The sequence below is a fragment of the Equus caballus genome, chromosome 13, assembly GCF_041296265.1.
Source record: "Equus caballus isolate H_3958 breed thoroughbred chromosome 13, TB-T2T, whole genome shotgun sequence".
Classification (NCBI taxonomy): Eukaryota; Metazoa; Chordata; class Mammalia; order Perissodactyla; family Equidae; genus Equus; species Equus caballus.
In genome coordinates, this window is record NC_091696.1 from 1,329,954 (window position 1) to 1,355,056 (window position 25,103).

The 25,103-nt window shown below is 62.6% G+C and overlaps 1 protein-coding gene across 2 annotated transcripts in view; it reads left to right on the forward strand.

Moving 5' to 3' along the window:
* Window positions 1-24,773, forward strand: part of ELFN1 (extracellular leucine rich repeat and fibronectin type III domain containing 1) — a 69,097-nt gene extending 44,324 nt beyond the window's left edge. For both annotated transcript variants that reach the window (XM_023655115.2, XM_023655117.2), the window contains exon 3: window positions 21,100-24,773. In XM_023655115.2, the coding sequence (XP_023510883.2) occupies window positions 21,405-23,882 (2,478 nt within the window). In that variant the 5' untranslated portion in view covers window positions 21,100-21,404 and the 3' untranslated portion in view covers window positions 23,883-24,773. The remainder of the gene's footprint in view (window positions 1-21,099) is intronic.
* The last annotated feature ends 330 nt before the right edge of the window (window positions 24,774-25,103 follow it).

Sequence of the window (25,103 nt, forward strand, 5' to 3'; positions counted from 1 at the left end):
CCGCACGCCTGCCCCCAGGACGTGGAGGAGCAGGGAGGTTGAGCTGCTCGCCCGGAGTCCGGTCTCGCAGCCTCGCGCTCGCTGCCTAGAGGTCGAGGGTCCTGGGAGCCGCCTGGGCTGCCGGGCCGGCCCTGGCCCTGGACATGCGCACGTCCCCAGCCTGGCCCTGAAGTGCCCTGTGCACACACGCAGGCTCGCCGGCTGACACTCGGGGACTCCCCAGGAGATGCGGGGTGGGGCAGGGTGGGGCAGGGCGGGGCACTCTGTCTCTGAGCACAGCTGCAGTCCTACTGTGTGCTCCCAGCAGAGGGGAACACAAGGGAGCTGTCTCCACCACTGGAGCCCAGCCTGGCTGGGAATATGGCTCACGTGGGCCCCGAGCCTCCCAGGGGGGCACTGTGAGTGCATGAGAGGGGGAGCAGACAGGCCAGAGGGGGCTTCCCAGAGGGCAGGGTGGGCAGGGCTTGGAGGGGCAAAGAGGAGGACATGTCAAGTGAGAAATGGCAGGAGCAGTGGCGTCTCCACAGCACACGGCGTGCGCACAGCATAGGGAGCAGCTGGGGCTGGGGCCCTGGTGGGAGGGTGGAAAGGGGTAAGATGGGCATGGCAGGGACCAGCCTGCTGGTGATGGGGGGCATTCCCGCCTCTCCTCCACTCCCCGTCCCCTGGAGCATCTCCAGATCTTGCTGAGCTCCCTCCCTAGTCATGTAGGGGTGGGAAGTCCCTCATCCGTATTGGTTATGGCAAGCTGTTGAAACACAGTCCTCCAAAAATATGGTAATTTAAAGAAGATAGAAGCTTATTTCCTGTTCGCAAAACAGCCCAGGAGTCGGTGGCCCTGGGGTGGTTAGGGCAGCTCTGTCACCATCACCCGTGGCTTCTGTGTCTGGGACCAAAGTGGCTGCTCCAGCTCCCGCCAGCACATCTGCATCCCAACCTGGCAAGAAACACGCCTGCCCATTTCTCTGGAGGGAGCGATTCAGCAGTGGGGCACTTCCGCTCGGCTCACATCCCATCGGCTAGAGCGTGGTCGTAGGCCATGCCTTGCTGCAAAAAGAGTCTGGGAATGGTAGTCTTTATGGGGTCCCCCGGAGAGAGGGCGACTGTGCCAGGCTGTGTCCCACCAGCTCACGTGGAGGGTCAGAGGAGGTGGTGTTAATTGTCACCCCAAACATGGGGCCGCCAGGGTGTGCGGTCGTCACCTGGATGACCTGGAGGTCGTCCTGTCCGCCTCCGGGTTGGGGACGCCGAGGGTCCAGACCTCATCAGAGTTAAGGGCACAGCTGCCCCGTGACAGCGGGGTCTCGGCCGTGCCCTCATTTTGCTTCCTGAGAATCGCAGCCCCTCCCGGCCTGGGTCTCAGTGCGCTGAGGGCGGGATGTCCCCGCAGTCGGGGGTTGGCGTGTCCCCGTGTCTGCCAAACTAGCGTGGCTCCGACTGCGCTGACTCGTCACGTCCCCGCCCCGTGTTCTCCAGGCCTGCGTCTCTGCTGTCTGGAACCAGCCCACCGGTGGCTCCATCAACGCTCCCTCCTTTCTCTCCGTGTCATCCGATAAAGCACCATGTCGCGTTGATCTGACCTCCCGGGTACCTTCTTTCTCTCTTTCTTTCGAATCTTTTTTTTTTTTCCTTGAGGAAGATTAGCCCTGAGCTAACATCTGCCACCAATCCTCCTCTTTTTGCTGAGGAAGACTGGCCCTGAGCTCACATCCGTACCCATCTTCCTCTACTTTATATGTGGGACACCTACCACAGCATGGCTTGGTGAGCGGTGCCATGTCCACACCCGGGATCCGAACCTGCGAACCCCGGGCCGCCAAAGTGGAGTGTGTGCACTTAACCGCTGCACCACCGGGCCGGCCCCTCTTTTGAATCTTTTATCGGATTGTGACACACAGACAGCATAAGACACACGTACCATCAAGTGTCTTTGCTCACACCCGTGTCCCCAGCGCCCAGATCAAGAAACAGCGTCACCCGCCCCCGGAGGGACCTCCTCACGTCTCCCCTTCCAGCCGCTGCCCCCAGGGGAGCCGCCCCCAGGCTTCCGACCACACTGTTGTGTCCTTTTGGGACATCGTGTAAATGGCTCGCTCGGCACTGTGTGCGTGACGTTCGTCCACGTCGTCCGTCCTTAGGTTTGCTCATCCTGGCCGCCGTGGTGCAGAATTCTGTCGTGCTGTCTTGTTGGTGGGCGTTGGGGTGATGTCCGGTTTGGGGCTGTTACGGGTTGTGCCGCTGTGACCGTTCCAGGCGCTCCGTGCACATTCGGGCGCGTTTCCGTCGGGTGTGGTCCGCTCCGCCCACACCTTCCCCTTGCCTTGCTCTCCACCGTCTGGTCCAGAGCACCGTCCTCTCCCTCAGCGGCTGCCCTGCTGTTGTCCCACAACAGTCCATTCTCCATCAACAGCCAGGGGGATCCCACCCTCTCTGCTGAACCTTCAGTGGCTCCCCAGTGCCCTCAAGATGAGATCCCATGGACGGCCTCAGCAGGGCCCCCGGGTAAGACCAGCGCTCAGACCCAGCAGGTCTGCCGCTCCCGCTCCTTCCACCCCCGCGCAGTCTCCAGGCCGCTCTCCTGGCTGCCTCGGTCCCCCCGACACCCCGTCCCGCTCTCTCTCCCCTCGTCTCGCCGGCCGCCTTGAGTTCTCTCTCTGTTTTAGTCTCTGCAGAAATGGGACCTCTCTGGGGATATTCAGACTAGACTCCCGAGTCCCCGGCTACGGACCCCGAGTGCGTGAGGAAGTCGCCCTTCCCAGAGCGAGTGGCAGATCTGCGTGCGGGGTCTTCTTAAAACCCAAAGACGCGACAGGGCCTGGGGGACTCAGGGGTCTCTAGTGTTGGGGTGACAAGCACGTGACCAGGCAGGGAGCAGACCCCTGGGGAGGCAGGCGGCTCCTGCCCCCTTGCCCGTTGCCCCCGGCCGCCCCACGCCACCCGCCCTGGGCCCCTTGGGCAGCCCCACTGACAGGATCCGGCACAATGTCCCTCGTGAGCCCCGGGCTGCCTGGAGCTGTCCCCGCGTCCTTGCACCCAGGCCCACCCGGCACGGAGCAGGGCCGGCTCCCCTCACCTCTGTTGGGACGAGGAAGTTGGGACCCCCGCCCCCGGCCGGGGCGGGGGGCAAAGTCTCCAACCTGGGCCACCGGCTTCCCCAGAGGCGGTCCAGCTCACCTCGGGTCCCCCGGCCCGTGCCTGCTCCGGAAGGGGGCAGCCCGCCCGTACCCCAGCCAGCTGAGCGCCCCCGCCGGGCACAGTGAGAGCACCTGAGGCCGCGTCCCGGGGACCACGTGCTCGGGTTTGTGGCTCGAGGGGACGGGAAGCCGCCTTCCCTGCCCGGTGGGGTGGGTGGCAGACCAGGTGGCCCTCTGCCCCGGCCTTGGGTGGTGGGAATGTGGCCGGGGAGACCAGCTCCCCGTCCTGGGGCTGGATGCCCTCCTGCCTGGGCCTCACTCCCGTCTTTGTCCTTGTCTCCCCACCATGGAATCTGCTATTATTACTTTTATCATATAGCGTAGGACGTGATTTCGTTATTATCGAGTCGCAACCCCTCCATGTCCGCTCAGGTGGTCCCGAGGGCGGCCCCACAGTCATGCTTCCCTGGGGCCAAGGCCCAGCCAAGCCCTCACCGACGTGCTCCCTGCTTGCACGGTGCCTCAGTTTCCCCGTCCATGAGACCCACCCTATGATCATCTACTTGGCTGCCTTGCTGCGCGGTTAATAGTGTTTAAATAAATGCATGTTGGCACTTGTAGAATTGAGCATTTTGCAACCGTTCTCTGCGTTGTTACAACTAGTTTTCTCAGCTCCGCGGGGCTGGAGAGAGTTCAGGAGAACTTGCTGTGTGACCTGGGGAAAATTACTTTCCCTCTCTGGGCCCAGGAGAGCAAGCCCTTGGAGAGCAGAGGCCAAAGTTGAGAGGTCCTCTTGTGATTCCTCAGCCACGCTGATGCCACAGGAACCTACGGGCTGGTCACCCCTGCTTGTCCCTGCCTCACCCCAGCGTGGTGCCGGGCACATAGTAGGTGCTTTGAAACTGGCTGTTGACCGGATAGAGAGAGGCTGGAGCGTCAGAGTCGTCGGCCTGTGTGTGACGTGAGGGTCCAGCCTCTCTCGGGGACGATTTGCAGACCCGCGGAGCCCACCAGGTTCAACCCGTCACGTGACCCCTGGGTGCCCGGTGGGAGCCGGGTCTGGCTGGGGCCGCTCAGGGTGCAAGGGCGCTCCGGTGGCGAGGGGAGCGGGCACTTTAAACACGCCCGGCGCCCGGGCCCTCCCCTCGGCTCTTCAGTCAGGACTAGAATTGGCTCCTGGTGGGGGGGGGGGGGGGCGGGTGTCTGTGTTTTTTAAAAGCTCAGGAGTTATTCTGAGCCTTTTCCCGGTTTAGGAACCACAGCCTTGCTCTGCCTCCTCCGGTGGGTGCCCTGTCGGACGTCCTGCCTCTCCTTGCACACCTCCGGCGACGGGGAGCTCAGTCTTAACACGGCAGCCCATGCCTTTCGAAAACGTCTTAAAACTTATTATGAAATATTTAGGACGTCTCCGAGGTTTAAGAAATCTCTAATAAATATTTCACTAATTATGAAATATTTAATACAGCCGAAGGGATGAGGAATAATGTCATGAATACCTGAATGCTCTCCACTCCGGCTTAAAACTGATCCTCATGCACCTCCCGCGAAACACGTCACACGGGGGCGCAGCCGTCGCCGCCGTCGGCCGCCAGGGCCGCCTCCCCTCGCGCCCCCTCCCTCCTGGGTCAGCCGTTGGCTGCATTTTATGATGATGATTTTCACTCTCTTTGTACGGACCCCGGGCGATACGCTGCCGAGCGTGTTTTCAAGCTGTAGATCCGCGTGGATACGGCGGGTCCCTCTGGGCGGCCGGCGCTGTCGTCTCGGTGGCGCCTTTGTGAGTGGCGTCGTGTCCAGCGCGTGGCTGGAGGCTCACTCTTTTTCTCTGCTGTATAGTGCTCCACACCGCCCCCCGCCCACCCCACGATGCTTTCATCCATCCTCTCGGTGGACGGCTCGGGTCCGGTCACGCCCGTCCTGGGACGGCTGTCGCGGCCCCTCTGGGGACACACCCGGCCCTGGAATTTGGGCTCACGGGCTGCGTGTATCTTGACTGTTACGTGATGTTGTTTTCCAGCAGGGCTGTCTGTTTACAGTCTCGTCAGGGGGCTCTGAGAACCCCCCAGGAGGATGAAAGGGGTCACACGCAGTGTCCAGCCCTGGGCCCGACCCCCCGCCCGCCGTGCACCCGCTCCGCAGGCGCCAGTGTACCCGAGGCCGCTTCCCTCAGCCAGGCACTCCCGTCTCCTCTTGCCTGTCCTCAGACAAACTGGCTTGGTGTCCGCTCTCCATCGGGGCCACTCCTCACCTTCGAACGTGCCCACGTCCACCCGTTGGCCACATGACATGTGGTTTTGCCCGCGGGGCTCTGGGACCACCATGCCTGGGTTTGAATCCTGCCTCACCGCTAAGTTGGTGTGGGAACTCAGGCAACTTGATGAACATCTCTGTGCCTTTTCTGTAAAATGAGTAATAATAGCTCTGACTTCACAGGATTGGTGTAAGTATATGATACGTTAATAGATATAAAGCTCTTAGGAGAGTGTCTGGCACATAGTAGGTGCTATATGAGTGTGACCTTTTTTATCTCCCTTGAGGTCGGAACCAAACCGTCTGGACGTGAGCTGAACCATGCTGGACAGAGCCAGATCACCTCCTCTATTCTACCTGATATATCTCTGTTAAGTCAGCCTAAGCTGCCTTCTCAAGTGCCACATTTACCTCTTGAACCTGCTCTTGCCTGTTTCTTTTCCCTTTGGGTGACGTGGAGCCGCACTTCCCCGCTGACCCCTTCCTGGTGTGGTTTTTATTCTAATTCATTGAGCGGCTGTGACCCATTATTCTGGCTGGAGGGAATGGTTGGATCCTGGCCCTGACGTCTGGCGTCAGTCCCCTTCCTGCAGGCTCTCAGAGTTTGTCCAAGCTGCTGCTCACACTGAGAACCGAGTGTGGACGGAGCCCACAGACCCCCCAGGCCCCACATGGGTGCCCCTGGCCCTTTGAGCAATGTGCTCTGTCTCCTTCCCCACCCGCCATCACTCTCCTGCCCGGTGCTGCCCCGTCTTGCACATGAGTGACAGCTGCCCCGGCCTCTGCTGGAGGCTCCGTCCCCACGAGCCAGGCCCTCCTCCAGGAGCCCTCCAGGACTGGGGAGTAGGGGGCAGGTGCCCCTGTCACCCCAACACCCGGCCGGCAGCAGAGGGGCCGGGCACTGCGTCGAGGGCGAGAATGAACCCGGGGAACAGGCTGGTGACCCCACAGCCGGCCTGGGGTCCCCCGGCCCTGAAGACAGGGGACGGGAGCCAGGAGGGGAGCAGCTCCCCCTGCGTGCAGTAGGCGCAGCCGGCGAGCTGAGCCGGGTGCCGTCTCGGACAGCAGACGGACAGACAGACAGACGGACAGACCCGGGAGCCGGTGGGCGGCGGCGGCGTGGGGGCGCTGGTGCGAGCCACAGCACGAGGCCCCTCCCTGCGCCGCTTACCGGGGCGGCGACGAGAGGCAGTCTTCAAAGAGCGTGCGTCCTCGCACCCCAGTTGGGTGACTTCCAGCGTTGTCACTTACACCCAAATTGAATGTCCTCCAGCCGCGCCGGCTGTCGCATGCCGGCCCGCGGTGAGGCGATAATTAGACACGCGTGTGTGCGACGCATGTGCACGTGTGCGTGTCCCGCCGTACCGGCTGCGGAGGGGCAGGCAGCGGACCCGTGGCTGAGGGGTCAGGGTCATAGTCATATACACCCAGTCACACACGCGCTTCCCCCCAGCGGGTCCCAGCCCTGTGACACCCCCCGACCCCTGACCCCGGGATGTTGTCCAGCCTGCGGCCCTGGGGTGGGGCTCCGGGGGCACCAGGGTTCTCGGGCGCCCAGCCCCTGCCCGTGTCGCTTCCCCCCTAGACCCCTGGAAGCCGGCAGGAGCAGCCCCGTTTATAGCAGCGGCGCGTGCACCGCGTGGGGCTCTGGCACAGCCAGCGCGGCTCCAGGCCCCCTCGCAAGCCGGGCCCCGCACAGCGGTCTCTGGCACCCCAATCTCAGGGATGGGGGCAGGGGCTGCTGCAGAGGGGGCCCCAGCAGCCAAGGGAATCCTGCAGCCCCGGGAGGGCCCCCAGCACCCCCTCCTCTGCACCTGAATGCCGTCCGGGGGTGGATGGGGGTGACATCGAGGGGGACAGAGTGTCCCACACCACGAAGGGGGCAGGCCTGTGGCAGGCTCAGGTGGGGCATGAGCCGGCCACACCTGTGAGCAGCGATGGGCCCTGGGGTCCTTGGATGCCCCCTCCTCAGGGGGAGAGCCCTCTGGTCCATGGGATCCATTCTGCGTATTCTGACAACACATCTCCTGTTCCTCTGCGGGTGACACACGTTTGTTCACCCGGGAACTGAGTCACTTCTTTCCATGCGTCGTTTTACTTAGTCCTCCTGGGGTCGTTTTACAGACGAGGAGATTAAAAACTCAGAGTGGGTGAGCCGCTTGCCCCAGGGCACACAGCAGCAAATGACAGAATTGAAGTCCAAGGTCGGGTTAGGGCTGTGTGATCCCATAGTTGACGTTCCCTTTGGAGGCTCTGTGACCCCTGGGGACGGCGACCTTGTCCTCGCCCCAGAAGGTAGACACTCATTGAATACCAAGTGAGCAAATGAATGAGAGAGAGTACGGATGGATGAATGGCTGTGGGAAGAGGGTTGGGGCCCCAGGTTTCAGGGCTGCGATGGAGGGTGTGCGTCCCTGGGGCTGCCAGCCAGGGCCTTCCCATCAGCTGAGTGGCCGAAGCACGCAGACTTGGTCTTCCTCCCTGAGGTACTGGAATTGGAGACAGGGACTTTTATTCTGGTGGGGGTATCTCCTTAGGCGCAGACTTTCCAAGGGCCAAGTAACTGGGGCTGAATCCTCCCTCTGCTCTTCTCCGTGAGAGGGGCCGGAAGGGGAGCTAACAGCCTTGGGACCCCCAGCAGTGGCCAAGGGGCTTTATGGGGCCCGTCTTGGGCTGCCCCAGGCTGGCTGCCAGCCCCTGATGGGGGCTTCCGTTCGTGTCCTCATTCAGCTCCCTGAGTCCGGTCCCTTCCCCGATTGCGTCTGCCCGGAGGCTCCGGCCGCGTCCACTAGTCTTTATTCTCCACCCCGTGGTCGGGCCTTCTCTCCCCCGTGTTTGCAGCGGAGGGAGATGAGAGGGGCCGAGAGCCCAGGCTCTGGGCTGAGTCCTCGCCACCCCTCACCATCGGGGGAAAGCACGCCCCTTAGCGGGCCAGACCCAGACCCAGACCCCTCCCAGTGCCTTGTCGGGGAGACAGGTCCCCTTGGGGCACCGAGCATGGCCCCCCACCTCTGGTAGTCTCCGTGGCCTCTGCCCCCCTGGCCACCGCCCGAGCCCCCTCCCAGAGCGTCTCGGTGACGAGCAGGACGGCAGCCTCTTGCAGATCAATCCTGTTCTTGGTCTTTGAGCTGTAATTAATGTTTGCTGAGTTATTAGATTGATTTTTTATAGACTCAGAGACCAGGAGAATTTACACAGCTGCCGGGGTGAGCAGAGGGGCAGCTTTGGGCGGGGCGGGGAACTCGGGCCCTTCTCGGTCTGGGTCCAGCTCACGTCCCCCCAGGAAAGACACCCCCCAACTCTCGGGCTCCCCCAGGCCTGGTCGCACCTCCTGGACTTTGCTCGAATCCTCCCCCCAAATCCTTGCAACAGCCAGAACCCCACAGCCGTGTTGAGCACGCGTGCTGGGCGACACGCCACCTGCGTCTTCTCACGCAGCCCCGCGCTGGGCCTGGGCGGGATGACCCTTCCTGCTTCTCAGAAGAGGGAAACTCGGACTGAGAGCAACTGAATGAGTGGCGGGCTTGGGAAGCCGAGATCGAGGGTTCACGGTCGCCCACCGAGCCCCCCTCCGCTGGGCGGAGAGGGCGCGTGCTCCCCTGGGACCTGCTGGCCCCGCGTGTTCACAGACACCGTGGGTTTCACTCTCATGCCGGCCCTGGGGGCGCGTATCGACGGCCCCGTGTGTCAGAGTGAACCGAGTCTCAGAGAGGTTAAGAGAGCTGCACAGCGGTGCCGCCTGGCGAGCAGTGGGGCCTGGAGTCCCACGCGTTCACCGCCAGCTCTCCGCCGCCCTGTGACGCTGGTGCTGGCCGGCCTTCCCGGAGCCCCAAAGCACAGACACCCCTCTTCTGAGCCCCCAGCCGCCTTGCCGGCAGCCATCACGGATCGTGGGGCCAGGAGTCGGGCTCCCCCGTCTCGCCCTATTTGATGCTCTGCATCCTGTTGGTTACACGCAGCTGCGTAACAGCCGCCCCAAACCTCTGGGGCTGGAAGCCGCTGGTAGTTTGCTCCTAACGTCTCCACAGCAGGCGTCCGGGGGGGCTCAGCGGGCGCTTCCGATCACTCCACGTGGCTCCGTCTCTCCCACGCCCGGCGCTCCTTCCGGATGGAGCCTCGAGCTTCTCCAGCAGCCGTGTCAGCGAAGTCGCTTTCCTCACCTGGGGCTGCTCCCGAGAGGCAGGCGGTGGAACTGCCAGGCTGGCGAGTGCCGTGACCAGGCGGACGCAGCCTCCTGCCCGGGGAGGGGCGGTCAAGTCCCGGTGCAGACGAGCCCCCAAGGGTGAAGTTGCAGCTGTCTTTCGGGAACACCACTGGCTGGACAAGCCGCTGCCTTGATCTCCTTGCTTCCTGGGTGAGTTAGGCTTTTCTCCTCGGTTAGAAGGATATTTGGAGAATGTCTGTGCCTTTTCTCGTTTTGTTTCTCTGTGTCCCCCAATGCCTGATGTGACGTCCGTCTGTCCACACGTGGACCACCCGCAATGTAATCAGAAGGCCCTGGGAGGGTGGTGAGTCCTGGCCTCATTGGAGGGAGCGGGGTCTCCTCCGAGGCCCCGGGCAGCCCCACCCGGCCCGGGCCATAAAAGCCCATCCCACATTGCCCCGTTGCGGAATGGCCCTCCGTCCCGGAGGCCAACGCGGAATTCCCCAAATAAGATGTTTATCCAGTCGTCGTAAGCTTTCCCACCGAAGTTTCTCTGTGGTTCACCCGACCTCGAGCGGGCCCCGAGTCATGAAAATCTGGAACACACAGAAGACGGATCCGGGGTGACCTTTCACTTCGTAAAACGCCTGTTCGCTTTACAAAGTGGCTCCCGGTGTTGGCCCGCACGGCTGTCCGGGGCATGTCCGCTGTGGAGCGGCCCCGAGCTCGTAAGCCAGGAGGCTCCATCAAGGGCTTTCTCCCCCTGAGCTGGGAGCCACCGTCTGGAGGAAGTCACCCCAGGTGGCAGTGAGGACGGCCCCAGACCCCAGGCTGCAAAGATGGTGCCAGAAACTCAACCCCGCACATCTCGCCCGGGAATACTGGATCGAAAATCCTCAGTAAGACACAAGCAGATCCAATTCCACAGAATATTAGAGAGATAATCTGCCACAATTATGTAGGATTTATCCAAAGAATTCAAAGATGGTTTAATATCAGAGAAATCTGTTAATATAATGTCTAATGCCGTGTTAATCAATGATGACAGGCGTGTGATAAAGCCAATGCCGGCTTCTGATTTTAGAGTAACTGCTAAAAATAGGACTAGAAAGATACTTTTCTTTTTTTATGACAGTTAAGAATTCGTGTCTCAGTTCAACAGCCAGGATCATTCTAAAATAAATTTTTAACGATTCTGATTCAAAACCTTTTATTAAAAAACCCAACAGTGCCCCTTTATCGTTGTCTAGGAATCCTGGACATCGCAATAAGACATGAAACAGAATTAAGTGGGATGTCTACAGGAAAGAACTGTAATTATTTGCAGACAATGTGATTTGAGGCCTTAGAGACCCGGGAGAGCCAAGTGAAAAATTAATTTGATCTGAGAACTCAGGGAAGGTCGTGGGCCGGATAGAAAACAAACATTCTCAGGACAAATCAATAATTTTCATCTGTACCAGCAACAATTCGTTCATTGGAAATACGCAGTCCCCTCTCACCATGGCAACGACGAGAACCCCGTGGGATTCCTGGGAATAAATTTACAAGAAAAATTTAGGATCATCGTGAAGAACTCTATAAAGTGGTGGGGTGGGGGTGGGGGTTAGGGTTCCAGGTGGAGGAAACAGCATCTTAGAGAAAACGCTGGAGATGCAGGCTGATCACCCCCTTAGAGGGCAAGGTGAGGGATGGCGAGGGCCGGGCGGGCAGGGACTGTCACCCAGGCCTGGCTGGACTCTCTCGAGGGCCCTGGGGAGCCATGCGGGGTTGTAGGGAGAGGGGGGGGGACAGGCTTGACCAGCTGTGCCCTGTGGAAAGCACACTCCAGCCGGGGTCGGGGGAGAGTCGCAAATCAGCTGGAAGGAATAGATTATTCAATACATGGTGTCAGGACCATTTGTCGCCCATTTTGGGGGTGAAAATCAATTTCGATCCTTCTGTACACCCGTGAAATACTTTCCAGGCGGACGGTCACACCGTAGAGACGCTGGCGGAGGGAGGTGGGCGTTGGGTCTCAGGATGGCTCCGAGCTCCTGAAGCTGCACGAGAGAACCCGAGGGGTCGGAAGATAATCACGAGGCAGAGCTTTGTCAGAATCCCCCCGGTGTGGACACAACTCTCCGGTGACACGAGGAGAGAGAGAGCCCTGTTTCCGACATGGAAACACCCCAGTTGTGAGGGGACCGTTCTGGGCTGTTCTCTACGGTGTCTCTGTGCCCCGCCCCTCACCAGAGCGGGACCGGTCCCCCCGACCCGGCGTGATGGCCACTGCGGCCCAACCCGAGCCCGGTGAGCCGGGTGTGGCGGACGTGTCCTGCCTGCCTCCCGGCCCACTGGCATCGCTGATGCTTTTCAGACTGGACTTTGCTTGGTGTTTCATTTCCCTTATTAATTGAACATTTGAGGGCTAATTGCTAATTTATAACCTCCGCTCGAAAACCGTGCCCCAAATCTTTAGTACAATTAATGGCGGCCGGGGAGCCCACTCTGCCTGAGCCATCGCGGTGACGGTGATGCGAGGCGGGGCCTGCGCGCAAAGGCCTGACCGGGTGGGCGGCGTTGGCCACGGTCACTGGTCACCGTGTCTGCATGAGCGGCTCCGGGGGTGGTGGAGTACGGAGAGGGAGCTGCGCCTTGGTGTCCCCGAAGGGCCTGTCCGACGTCCTGGGACGAGGTCCTGTCTTCCCACGGGGCTGGGAGCAGAGCTTACGACGCAGACGGAATCCCCAGGCTCCATGCGGGGTGAGCAGAAAGGGCTTCCAGGGTTCGGGGCTCCCGGAGGTCAGGGTTGTACAGGAAGAGCAGAGCCAGCAAATCTCTACCTTCGGTCTCCAACCGGCCATCCCTCAAAACAACCGGAGAGATTCGGGTCAGACTAAAGATAGAACTTCCCGGCTGCCAGGATTACGAGGCTGTGATGGGGAACGGTGCCAGGCATCCTTTGGACACCTAGACCCTTGCCTGGCGTCAGCGACATGCTTCCCGACGTCAGGGGGTGGACCGGTGTTCCTGGAGAGGGTCACCCTTCCTCCCTCATGCCCGGAGGCAGCCGGCCACCCGTACCACCCCCACGCCCGCCAGCGCAGGAACAAGAAACCATTGCAAAATGATTTCTCCCTCCAACGATGCCATCCATCATGTTTTTTAATTTAAAAGGATGCCCAGTGGAAGCATAGCAGACCTTTAAATGTTTGGGTCCCTAATTAACTCCGGAGCAGCCTGGAGCTGCGGGCCTGGAGGGAGGAGGGGTGGAGCGAGCCCGGCGTCGTCCCAGGAGGCAGGCCTCCACCCCCCCGCCCTGCCCGGGGCCCTTCTTGCCGCGTCTGTGGGACCAGGCAGTGCAGCCCGCCTCCTCCGGGGCCAGGACCCTGCGCCACGCACAGCCCTGGGCTCCCCTTGGCTCCAGCTCCAGCTCCAGGGGCCCCTCTGGAAACTCGGGGGTGGGACCGGAGTCTGCATTTTTAACTCCATCCGCACGGTGGACGCTGATGCCGTGCGCCACTGACCTCTCTCTGGGAAAATCTTGACTTTCTGGCTCTGCAAAACCCTCTCACTTTGGAGCCTCTGTTTCCGCCTGCACGTAATTAGGTGGACCCTGACACCTGCCTCCCTGGACATTGGAGAAGGGGCTCGGGATACAGCAGGCGCTCGATACATGCGGGGTCCTGGAGGAGATAAGAGGTCACAACCTCTGTTTGCACACTTCCTGCTTGTGGCAGACTCTGGATGGGCAGGGGGAGGCCCCCGAGGCTCGGAGGAGGCCAAGTCCTGAGGATCCTGCCCTGCTGAGTCAGCACTGCTGGACCGCCTGCCAGGAGCCGCCAGCCTCCTTGGGTAAACGGGGAGGAAGCGGGAGGGGGAGGGCAGGCTCTAGGTGGGCACCAGGGTGGCAGCTCACCAAAGTAAAACCTGCAAGGTGCATCCGGCTGGCCTGCTCGGTTCACCAGCACTGCTTGGAACTCCCCCATCACTGAGGCCACAGGGCGGCTGGAGAAGGACATGAGTGTTTCCAGAGCTGGAGGCCTCAAATCGTCTGCTCATGTCTTCCACACTATAACCTTGGGAGGGTGCGCTGATCTCCATTTGACGGAGGAGGAGACAGGCTCAGAGAGGTTAAGTGACTTGCCCAAGGTCACACAGCCAGAGCACGGCAGAGCTGACATTCACGTCTTGGCCTAGGAATCTGAACCCTGAGATGGTCCCGTGCCCCCTTCGGGTGGGCAGTCCGCCCCCACACCTGCCCTGGCTGGTCCGAGTCGTACGTCCAGCCGCCCTGAGGCGCCCACCGCGGCCCCCGGGCTCTGCGGCAGAGCCGGGCTGCAGAGGGAGGCAGGCAAACGCTAGCAGTAAACATGATCTACCGGCACAACATCGGGATGGTAGAAAGTTATCGATCTGTGGCTCTCCGCCCGCCTCCCCGTGCGCCTGGCCTCGAGCCCAAGTTTCCCTTGGAGGCGAGAGTCCGCACCGTCAGCAGGATCCTTGCCCCGCCCTGGCCCGGCCCCCCGCCTCCGGGCTGGGCTCCACGGTGGGGAAGGGAACGGTGTGTTTAGACAGATCGCTCCCGTCCCAGCACGGGCGACGGCGACTATGCAAATCGGGTCGTAAGAAGTTTAAAGGCCTGGAACCACCATATTTCTTGATTTCATTAGCGGCGACACAGGCTGCAGAGTCGACGTGGCAGAAGGAACCCCGTCCCAGGCTCACCACGCACGCCGTCCCCATTGTCCCTGGGCGACAGAGGTGCTCTCTGCGGTGGGGAGTGTGCGTGTGTGTGTGCGCACGCGTGTGTGTGTGTGCACACGTGTGTGTGTGCATGCATGTAAGTGTGTGTGTGTGAGGTCAGGAGACGGCACAGGGGCGGGTTCGGGGCAGGGAGACACGAGGCTCCGGACGTCTCAGAATCAGAAGATTCCCCCCAAGGCACCCGGCTCAACTCTTTCATGTTACAGGTGGGGAAACTGAGGCCTGGAGGCGGGGCTTGGGGAAGCCCTCGGCCCCGCCCACTCTCCCGCTGTGGCCCGTTCTCTCCATGCCCCGATGTTAAGAGGGAGGCAAGGATCTCCCACGGGGCTGGGGAGCCGGGGGAGGGAAATGGGCAGATCAAAGTCCAGACTCCTCCCCCAGCACTCAGGCCTCCGTCTCCCACAACCGCATTGCCCGGCACCCTGCTTCCTGGATGTCGCCCGCGCCCTGGAGCGGGCCCTCCTCTGAACGCACGTGCTTCCTGCCTCCACACTTCTGCGCGCACCCTCTCCGCCTGGGACACCCGTTACCCCTCTTCTTTCTTAACAAACTCCTGCTCATCTGCTAGGACCCATCACGTGGAGGCCCAGTGAGCACCCACCCCTCCCTGCAGGCTTGGACGGGGCCCGATGCCACAGGGCAGCCAGGGTGTCCATGTGCCCTCCCCGGGCACCCAGGCAGCAGCTCTGTGACCGCCGGGTGTGGGGCAGTTGAGTCAGCGGCCGAGTGGCTCAGGTGGGCTCGTCCCGTATGACCGGACTTGGGTCCTTGGCAAGTCCCTTCTCCCAGGGCCTCTGGCTTCTCCCCTGGACTGCAGAGGGCGTGTGGCTGTCCCTTGTCCCTCTTCCCTTGCAGGAATGTGGTGAGGCCTCATGACGGGATGGCTCTGAGAGTGACTGGCGTGTCATGCTGTCACAGAAGTGGTGGCCAGGACACAGCCCCCCTTCTCGGGCCCCTCCCATCTCTCCTCGTGCCCCTCAGCCCGGTCCCGGTGGCCTCAGGGTGGCCTCCCTGAAGTGACCCACAGACACGAAGGCACTGTTGCACCCACATGAACACACGTGAGTGTTCACATGTGGACACGTGCAGGGCAAATACGTGTGTGCACCAGACATGGTGAACAAGCATACACGTTTGCACGCCTGTGAGCATATAGACAGGTGTGTGCACAGACACACGGACCGATATGCACACACAAAGGCTGGCCTCAGGTGTGTGCAAACAGACCCCAAACACTTAGGGCCCCACACGGGTCTGGGGGCTCCGGTCCACCCTGCACGCCCTCGGCTCCCCCAGCTGCAGCCAGAGGGGCCCCTTGGGCTGTCCCCACAGCTCAGGCCTGCTGACTGAGGGCAGAGGGGAGCTGAGCAGTGACGCCCCGAATCCAACCGGCCTGGTGGGGAAATGACCCCATGTTAAAGGCGAGGAAACTGAGGCCACAGAGCTGGTTCCCACCAGTGTCCCTGTGATGAGGCCGGCCTGTGCCCTGGGCCTTGGTTTCTGCCGCTAGGAAGTGGGGTCGTTGTCACATGCCCCTCGGGGCTGTCATGAGGAAGCGACGAGAGGGCGTGAACAGAGATGCTGTTCACCAGCCAACCAGCCTGTGCCAACCAGCCTGGCATCCAGCAGGCCCTGGACAGCGTGCCTTTTCTCAACCAGGCGGGTCTCCGTCCATCTGGGTGAGGAGGCGCCCAGGGTTTGTACAGAGTACGGATGTGAACAGATGTCCCTTTGCAACCCCGTCGATGTGTTAGGATTTACAGACCCGAGAAGGCTCGGGCGGGTGTGCCCCACCTGAGCGGTGCCAGCCACCACGTGGGCATTTCATGTCCCCTCAGAGGGTGGTGGCAGCTCCCGCCGGCCTGACAGAACGTGGAAAGGAAGCTAATGTTTGTGAGAAACCGCCAGCCCTTGGGGAGGAGGCGTTTTTCCTCCCACTTTGCAGGTGCGAACACGGGAGCTGACGCGTCCCAGCCGGGGCCCAGCGTGGTGGGACTCTGAGCCAGGGACGGCGGTGGGGGAGCCGCCCGCTCTCAGACTTGAAGGAGAAGAGCGGTCCCTGGGGCGGGGGGAGGAAGGTGGTGCGTGCGGGGAGCCGGGAGCATCCGGCGAGAGGGCAGACGGAGCGAGAGCCGGCAGGGAGGCCCGACGTGCGCGGCACTGGGACGCGGTGTGGACCTTTGTGTGGGAGGATGGATGTCGTCAAGAGTTCTTGGCGAGGTGGCAGGATCCCCCGATGGCGCTTCAAGGCCCCTCTGGCTGTGGAGTGGGAGGTGGGGCCACCGCAGGAGATGATAGTGGCTTGGACCAGGGTGGCCATGGCAGGAGGGACAGGAGGCGAGGACCCCGGATACATTTGGAGGTGGAGTCAATGCTATGGCTTCCGGACTGGGCTTCCAGGGGCCGAGGAGAGAGAGGAGTCGAGGATGACACGTCGATTTTTGGAGAAGAGCTCCATTTGGGGGGCACAGCCTTTGAGAGGGGAAGCCGCTGGCTCTGTGAGCCTGGGGTGCCGGGGGTCCGTCAAGGTTGGCGAGATGGACTGGGGGCCCGACGTGGGCGGACAGCATTGAAGCCACGGGAGGGGTGAGACCACCCCGGGGAAGGTGAGGAGAAGCGGCGAGGGCCGAGCACGGAGCCTGGCCACGGGGACAGTTAGAGGTCAGGGTAAAGAAGAGGGGACAGTGGCCAGTGGAGGAGACTGGGACGGGCGAACGTGGCGGCTCGGAGACCTGGAGCAGAAAGTGCTTCAAAGAGGAGCGGCCAGCTACGTGGGCCAAATGCTGCCAAGAGGCCGGGAGAGATAAAAATAGAAGCATGCCCTTTGGAGCTGGCAAGACAGAGGTCACCGGTGACCTTGAGGGCTCCGAGGGCGTGGGGGATGGACGCTGCACCGGAGGGACTGAGAAATGAAGATAAAGTGGGGGCAGTGGGGATGGAAACTGCTGGCAACCTTTGCAAAGAAATCTGCCACGAAGGGGAAGGGAGACGGGGCGGTGGCTGGAAGGTATTCAGTTCAAGTTATTTGTTTTTTATGGAAGGTTCTAGAACTATGCTGCCCCGTACAACAGCCACCAGCCACATCTCTGGTGCTCAGCAGCCACACGGGCTGCCCTGTGGGGCCGCGCAAGTATAGACGACCTGGCCCATCACAGAAAGTCCCTGGGGGCCGTGTGCAGGGTTGTGAGGCTGGGGCTGCTGAAGCAGGAGGTGCGGGAGGAGACGTCAGAGGGGTCCAAGGGGACACAGGTGGTACAGCTGGAGGTGGCCAGGGCCTCTGCATCTCTCTGAAGCACAGGGGCCGGTGCAGGCAGGATGAGGGGACAGCCCTGGGCCTCCCCAGGGCCCTGCAGCCTCCGCCGGTGCCAGGACCCGGGTCTGGGGTGTGGCAGCTGGTCTGTGCCCCACTGCCAGCCCCACACGCGCTCTGAGAGCATCCTGGGAACGGTAGTTTAGAGCCACTTACCGCGCACAAGGGACAGGCGTGTGAGTCTGCAGGGGAATGAGGATGGAGGGGGCCCGTGGTGGAGCGAGCGAGCGAGCAAATACGCGGGCCCCCAGGAGAAACGGCCGTCCTGGGGGCGGGCGTGATCTGGCAGAACCTTTCGAGGTGGTTCGGCCAGTTCACTGGACGGCTGTTCCCAGGGGCCCTGCCTGCGTCCGGCGTCACAGGGCTCCCAGACCCACGGGGCTGCATCCTGTCCCCCACCAGGGGATCAACTCCGAGGGAGCACGCGATGGCTCCGAGCGGGGCTTGGGGAGCTCAGCCCGTGTGCTGAGGGGCTGCCTGGAGGAACGGGGCGCTTCCACCGGACCTGCCGCCCAGCCCCCACCCCCGGCAGGAGGAGGACGGGCTGACAACTCCCTGTGTGACCTCGGATGAGGCCTTCTGTTCTCTGGGCCTCAGTTTCCCCTCTGTAAAGTGAGATGTGGAATGAGAACTCTGGGGTCCCTGCAAGGCTGGGGTCATGGGGGGTACACGAGGGGCAGAGGCAACTCTTTCTGGTGTGGGGGACAGCCACCAGGGTCCCACCCACGCCCCTGGCTGATCCCTCCCCCTGAGGCCAGGCTGGGTAGGGAGGATGTCCCATCCCCTCAGCCCGTGTGACAGAGGAGGCTCCAGAGTGTGGGGGTACACGGGGGGGTGAGACTGCTCCCCGGAACCACTTGCCGCTCACAAGGTGCAAAGTCAGAAGCACAAATTCCTAGACTGTCACGTTGGGGGTGGGGAGGTGCCTGTGGTGGTGGCAGAAAGGGCAGGGAGGGGAGGAGGCTGGGGCAGGGACCTGGCTGGATCTGGGACGTGCACGCTGAGATGGAGCTGCGTTCACCTGCAGGCCCATGCACGCGCACACACACACACACACGCACGCACACAGACGCACACACTCATCAGATGGTGCTGGTGCAGGTCCTGATAAACGTGTGCTGAAATGTATTCACCCCTTACAAACCTGGCCTATGCCCTTGGGCACACAGACCCGTGAGTACACACAGACGCAGAGCCCAGCACACGGGTGTGCAAGCACTCGAGTGTGCATGCGGCTCTCCAGCCTCCAGGGCCCCCGGTCCGCCCACCACCGTCCTGCCGAGGGGCCCTGGGAGGGGGCGGGGGGAGGCTGGCTGGCCCTGGGCCCGTCCCTCCTCCGCCAGCGCCTGCCTGTGATAAGGGCTCTTTAGGGCCTGTAATCCTCCTTAACTTGACTTTGGGTTATTTTGAGCAAGAGATTAAAGGTGATTACCATCAGCACTGCTGAGGCGCCACACTGCCAAGTGGGCCTGCTGCTCGGCACACCCCCGTCCGGGGGCTGGAGCCAGACTCCGTCAGCCCCGGGCTGGTCACCACCCTCACCCCGCCCGCTGTCTAGGATGCACTGGCACGTCAGGGAACGGGGGCTCCCGGGCCACCCCCACAGCCTGCCCAGCCGAGGGCTCTTGGCCTCTCAGGAGCCCCGGGTGACATAAAGCACAACATGGGCACAGGTCGTCCGGACATCTGGACGGATGGGCAGGTGCACTGCGGGCAGGGAGGAAGGGAGGCCCCTGCAGGCAAGCAGGTGCCGTGAGGTGGTGGAGATGCTGGTGGCAATAGAGATGCGCTGGACACGCTCCCCGTGGCGTTGTAGCTTTATATCACAAGCCAGACCACACAAGGATCCCCGTTTCTCCCTAGCAGGCTCCCTCCTTTGGGGAGGGACGCTCAGGAAGACCCCACCTGCCCCAGAGCCGTTTCTGATCGGGCCCAGAGAGGCCCGGTGCTCTGCACAGTATCGCACAGCAGCTTGGGGCCAAGCCCTGGGTGGGCTCCGCCATGGCCTGCCAGGCTGTCTCCCCAGCCCCGACCCCTTCCCCATCTGATCTGTCCCCTCTCTTTCAAGCAGGAGCCAGATCAAAACTATTCTTTATGAAGTTTCCAAAGGGGGGAAAAGCATCCTATTTCACATGATTATGTTTTTTCTCCTCATTTAACCGCCTCGGTGCAGACTAGTTGCAAACGTCAATATCGGTGAAATACACTCCGCTGGCCGCCCGCCAGGCCACCGAGCGGTTACAGAGGCCACTGTAAATCCAGGGCTTAACGAGCAGACGCACGCCCGCTCGTCTGTCCTGCGGGAGAAATACGAGGGGCCGAGGGGCGCGTCCCGCCGGCTGGCGGTCCTCCTGTCGGGGGAAGGGGGGCGGGGGTCCGAGGGGGAGCGGAAACCCTGCACGGCGTCCAGCCACGTCCCCCACAGGCACCCGGCTCCTGCCTGGAGTGCCCCCCACCCCCCTGCCTGTGGTCCGACAGTCACATCCTGGGCATCCTTGCCAGCACCAGGGGTACAGAGACGGAGAAGGGGGCCCTGTCCAGGAGAAGCACAGGGTCTGCTGGGGACCGAGGGGGAGGGGCAGAGAGCAAGATGCTCTGGGACCCTCCCGTCACGTCTGGGGCCTGGAGTGGTTGGAGGTGTGAGCAGAAGATCCTCGTCTGAGCCTGAGGCCACGGGGAGCCCGGAAACTCTGGGTAGAGCTGCTCTCGCCTTCTGGGCTTGCTTCCAGGATGCACCAGTGACGGGTGGTGACAGGCCCGGGTGCCCTGAGCCGGGTGGAAAGCCGCAGAGACTGTCCAGCTGGCTCATGGGGTAAACTGAGGACCAGAGGAACATGATGCTCCCGGGCCACAGGGCAGGAGCGCTCAGGCCCAGAACCTCGCTGTCCAGGTACCTGGGCGCTGCCTCCCTTGAGAGGAGCTGGAGGCGAGCCCAGGAGTTCCGGAAGATTCTCTGCTGGCCAGGGGAGGACCCTTCAGCCGGGGGCTCAGAGCACCCCCTGCAGGCGGCTGCGAGGGCCCGGCAGGACTCTGCTGGGAGGAGGAGGCGCCCCTGAGTCTTCAGGCAGCAAAGCAGAGCATTGGTCACATGAGCGTCCCTGGCCAGGGCCAGCCAGAGCAGCCCCGTCACTCGTCAGCCGTGCAACTTTAGGTCTCGTTTCTGGGCCTCAGTTTCCTCCTCTGACAAATGGGGTCACCGATGAGACGGCGCCAGGCCAGGCACACATGCTCTCGATTCTCTGCCGTCGCCAGGTGGCTGAGCAGGTGGTGTCATTTCCACTTTGCAGAAGAGGAAACTGAGGCAGTCTGGAGCCAGGGCTCGCCCTTCCCTCCCACCCTCAGCACACAAACATGATCCCGGCGAGTAGGCAGTCAGTATTTCCTGTCGTCCTGCATCGTTCTGGGACTCCTCAAATGCGCCTCTGTTTTCCCAGGTGGCTTGGACACTTGACCGCTTGCCCTGTGGCTCGCCAGGCGCCTCCTGACCGGCTGTCCCCTCTCTTGTTTTACAGCAGGACCAGCTGAGCTGGAGCTGCAGGGTGGAGCTGTCCGGACGCGCAGGCCGATGGGGACGGAGGTCACGGCCATGGCAGGACGCGGGCGGACGACGAGAGGCGGCGGGCAGTGAGGGAGGCGCGTCCCTCCCAGCACTCGCGCCGTGCGACCATGCGGTTTGGGACAGGACGCCCCTGAGTCTGCAAGCAGCCTCCCCTCCCGCCCCTCTGTCCCTTCGGAGGCTGCAGCCCGGCCCCCCACCCAGTCCCCCCACCCCCACCCCTGGGCAGGCTGAGCGGGGTCTCCCGCGAGGGCGGTCCCAATGGCCGGGTGCCGGTGGGGCGCGCTGTGGGTGTGCGTGGCGGCCGCCGCCCTGCTGCACGCGGGCGGGCTGGCCCGTGGCGACTGCTGGCTGATTGAGGGCGACAAGGGTTTCGTGTGGCTGGCCATCTGCAGCCAGAACCAGCCGCCGTACGAGGCCATCCCACAACAGATCAACAACACCATTGTGGACCTGCGGCTGAACGAGAACCGCATCCGCAGCGTGCAGTACGCGTCGCTGAGCCGTTTCGGCAACCTCACGTACCTCAACCTCACCAAGAACGAGATCGGTTACATCGAGGACGGCGCCTTCTCCGGCCAGTTCAACCTGCAGGTCCTGCAGCTGGGCTACAACCGGCTGCGCAACCTCACGGAGGGCGTGCTGCGCGGCCTGAGCAAGCTGGAGTACCTGTACCTGCAGGCCAACCTCATCGAGGTGGTGACGCCCAGCGCCTTCTGGGAGTGCCCCAACATCATCAACATCGACCTGTCCATGAACCGCATCCAGCGGCTGCACAGCTCCACTTTCGCCGGCCTGGCCAAGCTGTCCGTGTGCGAGCTCTATAGCAACCCCTTCTACTGCTCCTGCGAGCTCCTGGGCTTCCTGCGCTGGCTGGCGGCCTTCACCAACGCCACGCAGACCTACGACCGAATGCAGTGCGAGTCGCCGCCCCTCTACTCCGGCTACTCCCTCCTGGGCCAGGGCCGCCACGGCCAGCGCAGCATCCTCAGCAAGCTGCAGTCCGTGTGCACCGACGGCTCCTACGCGGCCGAGCCCCACCCGCTGCCGGGCCGCTCGCCGTCGGGCCGCTCGCCGCCGCCACCGCCGCTGCCCCCCGAGCCCAGCGAGGCCCCCTGCGCCGACGACGAGTGCTTCTCTGGCGACGGCACCACGCCGCTGGTGGCCCTGCCCACGCTGGCCACCCAGGCCGAGGCCCGTCCGCTCATCAAGGTCAAGCAGCTGACGCAGAACTCGGCCACCATCACGGTCCAGCTGCCCAGCCCGTTCAACCGCATGTACACGCTGGAGCATTTCAACAACAGCAGGTCGTCCACGGTGTCCAGGCTCACGAAGGCCCAGGAGGAGATCCGCCTGACCAACCTCTACACGCTCACCAACTACACCTACTGTGTGGTCTCCACCAGCTCGGGGCTGCACCATAACCACACCTGCCTCACCATCTGCCTGCCCAAGCCGCCCAGCCCGCCGGGCCCTGTGCCCAGCCCCTCCACGGCCACCCACTACATCATGACCATCCTGGGCTGCCTCTTCGGCATGGTGCTGGTGCTGGGCGCTGTCTATTACTGCCTGCGTAAGCGGAGACGCCAGGAAGAGAAGCACAAGAAGGCGGCCTCGGCGGCCGCGGCCGGCAGCCTCAAGAAAACCATCATCGAGCTCAAGTACGGGCCCGAGATGGAGGCGCCCGGCCTGGCCCCGCTGTCCCAGGGCCCGCTGCTGGGCCCCGAGGCTGTGACCCGCATCCCATACCTGCCGGCGGCCGCCAGCGAGGTGGAACAGTACAAGCTGGTGGAGAGCAGCGAGACCCCGAAGGCCAGCAAGGGCAACTACATGGAGGTGCGCACCGGGGAGCCCGCGGAACACCGGGACTGCGAGCTGGGCCGGCCGGGCCCCGACAGCCAGAGCTCGGTGGCCGAGATCTCCACCATCGCCAAGGAGGTGGACAAGGTCAACCAGATCATCAACAACTGCATCGATGCCCTCAAGTCTGAGTCCACCTCCTTCCAGGGTGGCAAGTCCGGGGCCGTGTCCACGGCCGAGCCACAGCTGGTGCTTCTGTCCGAGCCGCTGGCCGGCAAGCACGGCTTCTTGTCGCCCGTGTACAAGGACACCTTCGCCCACGGCCTGCAGCGGCACCACAGCGTGGAGGCGGCCCCCGGACCCCCGCGCGCCACCACCCCGGCCGGCGGCTCTGTGCGCAGCCCGCGCGCCTTCCGTGCCGAGGCCGCTGGGGTGCACAAGGCCGCGGCCGCCGAGGCCAAGTACATCGAGAAGAGCTCACCCGCGGCCGACGCCATCCTCACTGTGACGCCCGCGGCCGCCGTGCTGCGGGCCGAGGCCGAGAAGGGCCGCCAGTACGGCGAGCACCGGCACTCGTACCCCGGCTCCCACCCCGCCGAGCCGCCCGCGCCCCCCGTGCCTCCGCCCCACGACAGCCTGGGCGGCCGCAAGCCGTCCATCCTGGAGCCGCTGACCCGGCCGCGGCCTCGCGACCTGGCTTACTCACAGCTGTCCCCACAGTACCACAATCTGAGCTACTCCTCCAGCCCCGAATACCCCTGCCGGGCCTCCCAGAGCATCTGGGAACGCTTCAGACTGAGCCGCCGACGCCACAAGGATGACGCGGAGTTCATGGCGGCCGGCCACGCGCTGCGCAAGAAGGTCCAGTTTGCCAAGGATGAGGACCTGCACGACATCCTGGACTATTGGAAGGGCGTGTCTGCGCAGCACAAGTCCTGAGCCCCGCTCTCTCCCTTCCGCCCCCGCCCGCCCGCAACTCGTGACGCCCACTGGACCAAAAAGGACACAAAACTCATTGCAGCTATTTGTAACCCAGAGACTCTCACGCGAACCCGACACACACGCGTGCACACGCGTGACAGCAGCCGCTGAAGCTGGGCCCCGCGGAGAAGGTGGGGGGGGGGCCCAGGGTACCCACGGAAGGGAGCCGCGGCCGGGTGCGCACTCCTGTGCCGAGCCGGGCCCCCCGGAGTGAGCAGCCTGTCTGCGCGCACACTGCGCGCACACACTGTGCACACACACATGCACACGCACACACACACACACAAGGGACTTCGGAAAACTGTGTCTTAGGGATGGGGGTGAGGATGGGAATTTTTTTTCATTGTCTTTCTTCTCTGCCTTCTTTCTTTTCCTCTCTCTTTCTTTCTTTTCTTCCTTTTTTTAAAAAAAAATAATAAAAGTCAAGTTCTCTTAATAAGATATAACAACAGACATGGGGGGCGTGTGGCCGGCGTGACCACCTGGCTCCCCGGGTCATCTCCTCTGTCCGTGGTTTGCTGTGGATTCTGTCCTGTCCGTCGCTTCGTTGCCACCTCCGGAGGCCACCAAAGACGGCAGAGAGAATGCAGGCGGCCGGGTGGCCTCAGGGACACCCTGGAGACCCGCGGGACTCGAGGGGGAGGGCTGTGCCGTGGACGGCTCGGGGGTGGCCGGGAGGGGCGTGGGCTGGGCCTGCGTGCTCCGGCCGTGTCCCCGCTGTACACTGTCATCGTCCTATTGTACAGAAAAATATTTCTATATTTGCAATGTTTGCTGTAAAATGAGAAAGAAGAAAAAAAAGACTATGTCTACTAAAAAAAAAAATTTCTGCAAAGGAAAAAGCCCAAATACTTGTTTGGCCTGGATTTTTGCTGTGGGATTTAGGGAAAGATTTGGGGTTCCCTTGATGTCTGGTTTTGCGGTGGTTTTATTGATTTGGGCCATGGGGTGGGGCTGGGGTTACAGGTGGGCACCACTGAGCTCTCCTTCCTGGAGGATGGGCGTGACCCTGAGTGACCACGGGAGGGGACACGTGAGAGCTGGTGGGAGAAGTAAGCAGCCGACACGGGGTTGGACAATGTCCAGCGGCTTTGAGGACGAGAGGACGTGTGGACGGGGGAGGAGGGAGCTGAGGGAGGTGGGTGCGGGGCCCTGGGCGTGAGTGGGTGTGCAAGAAGA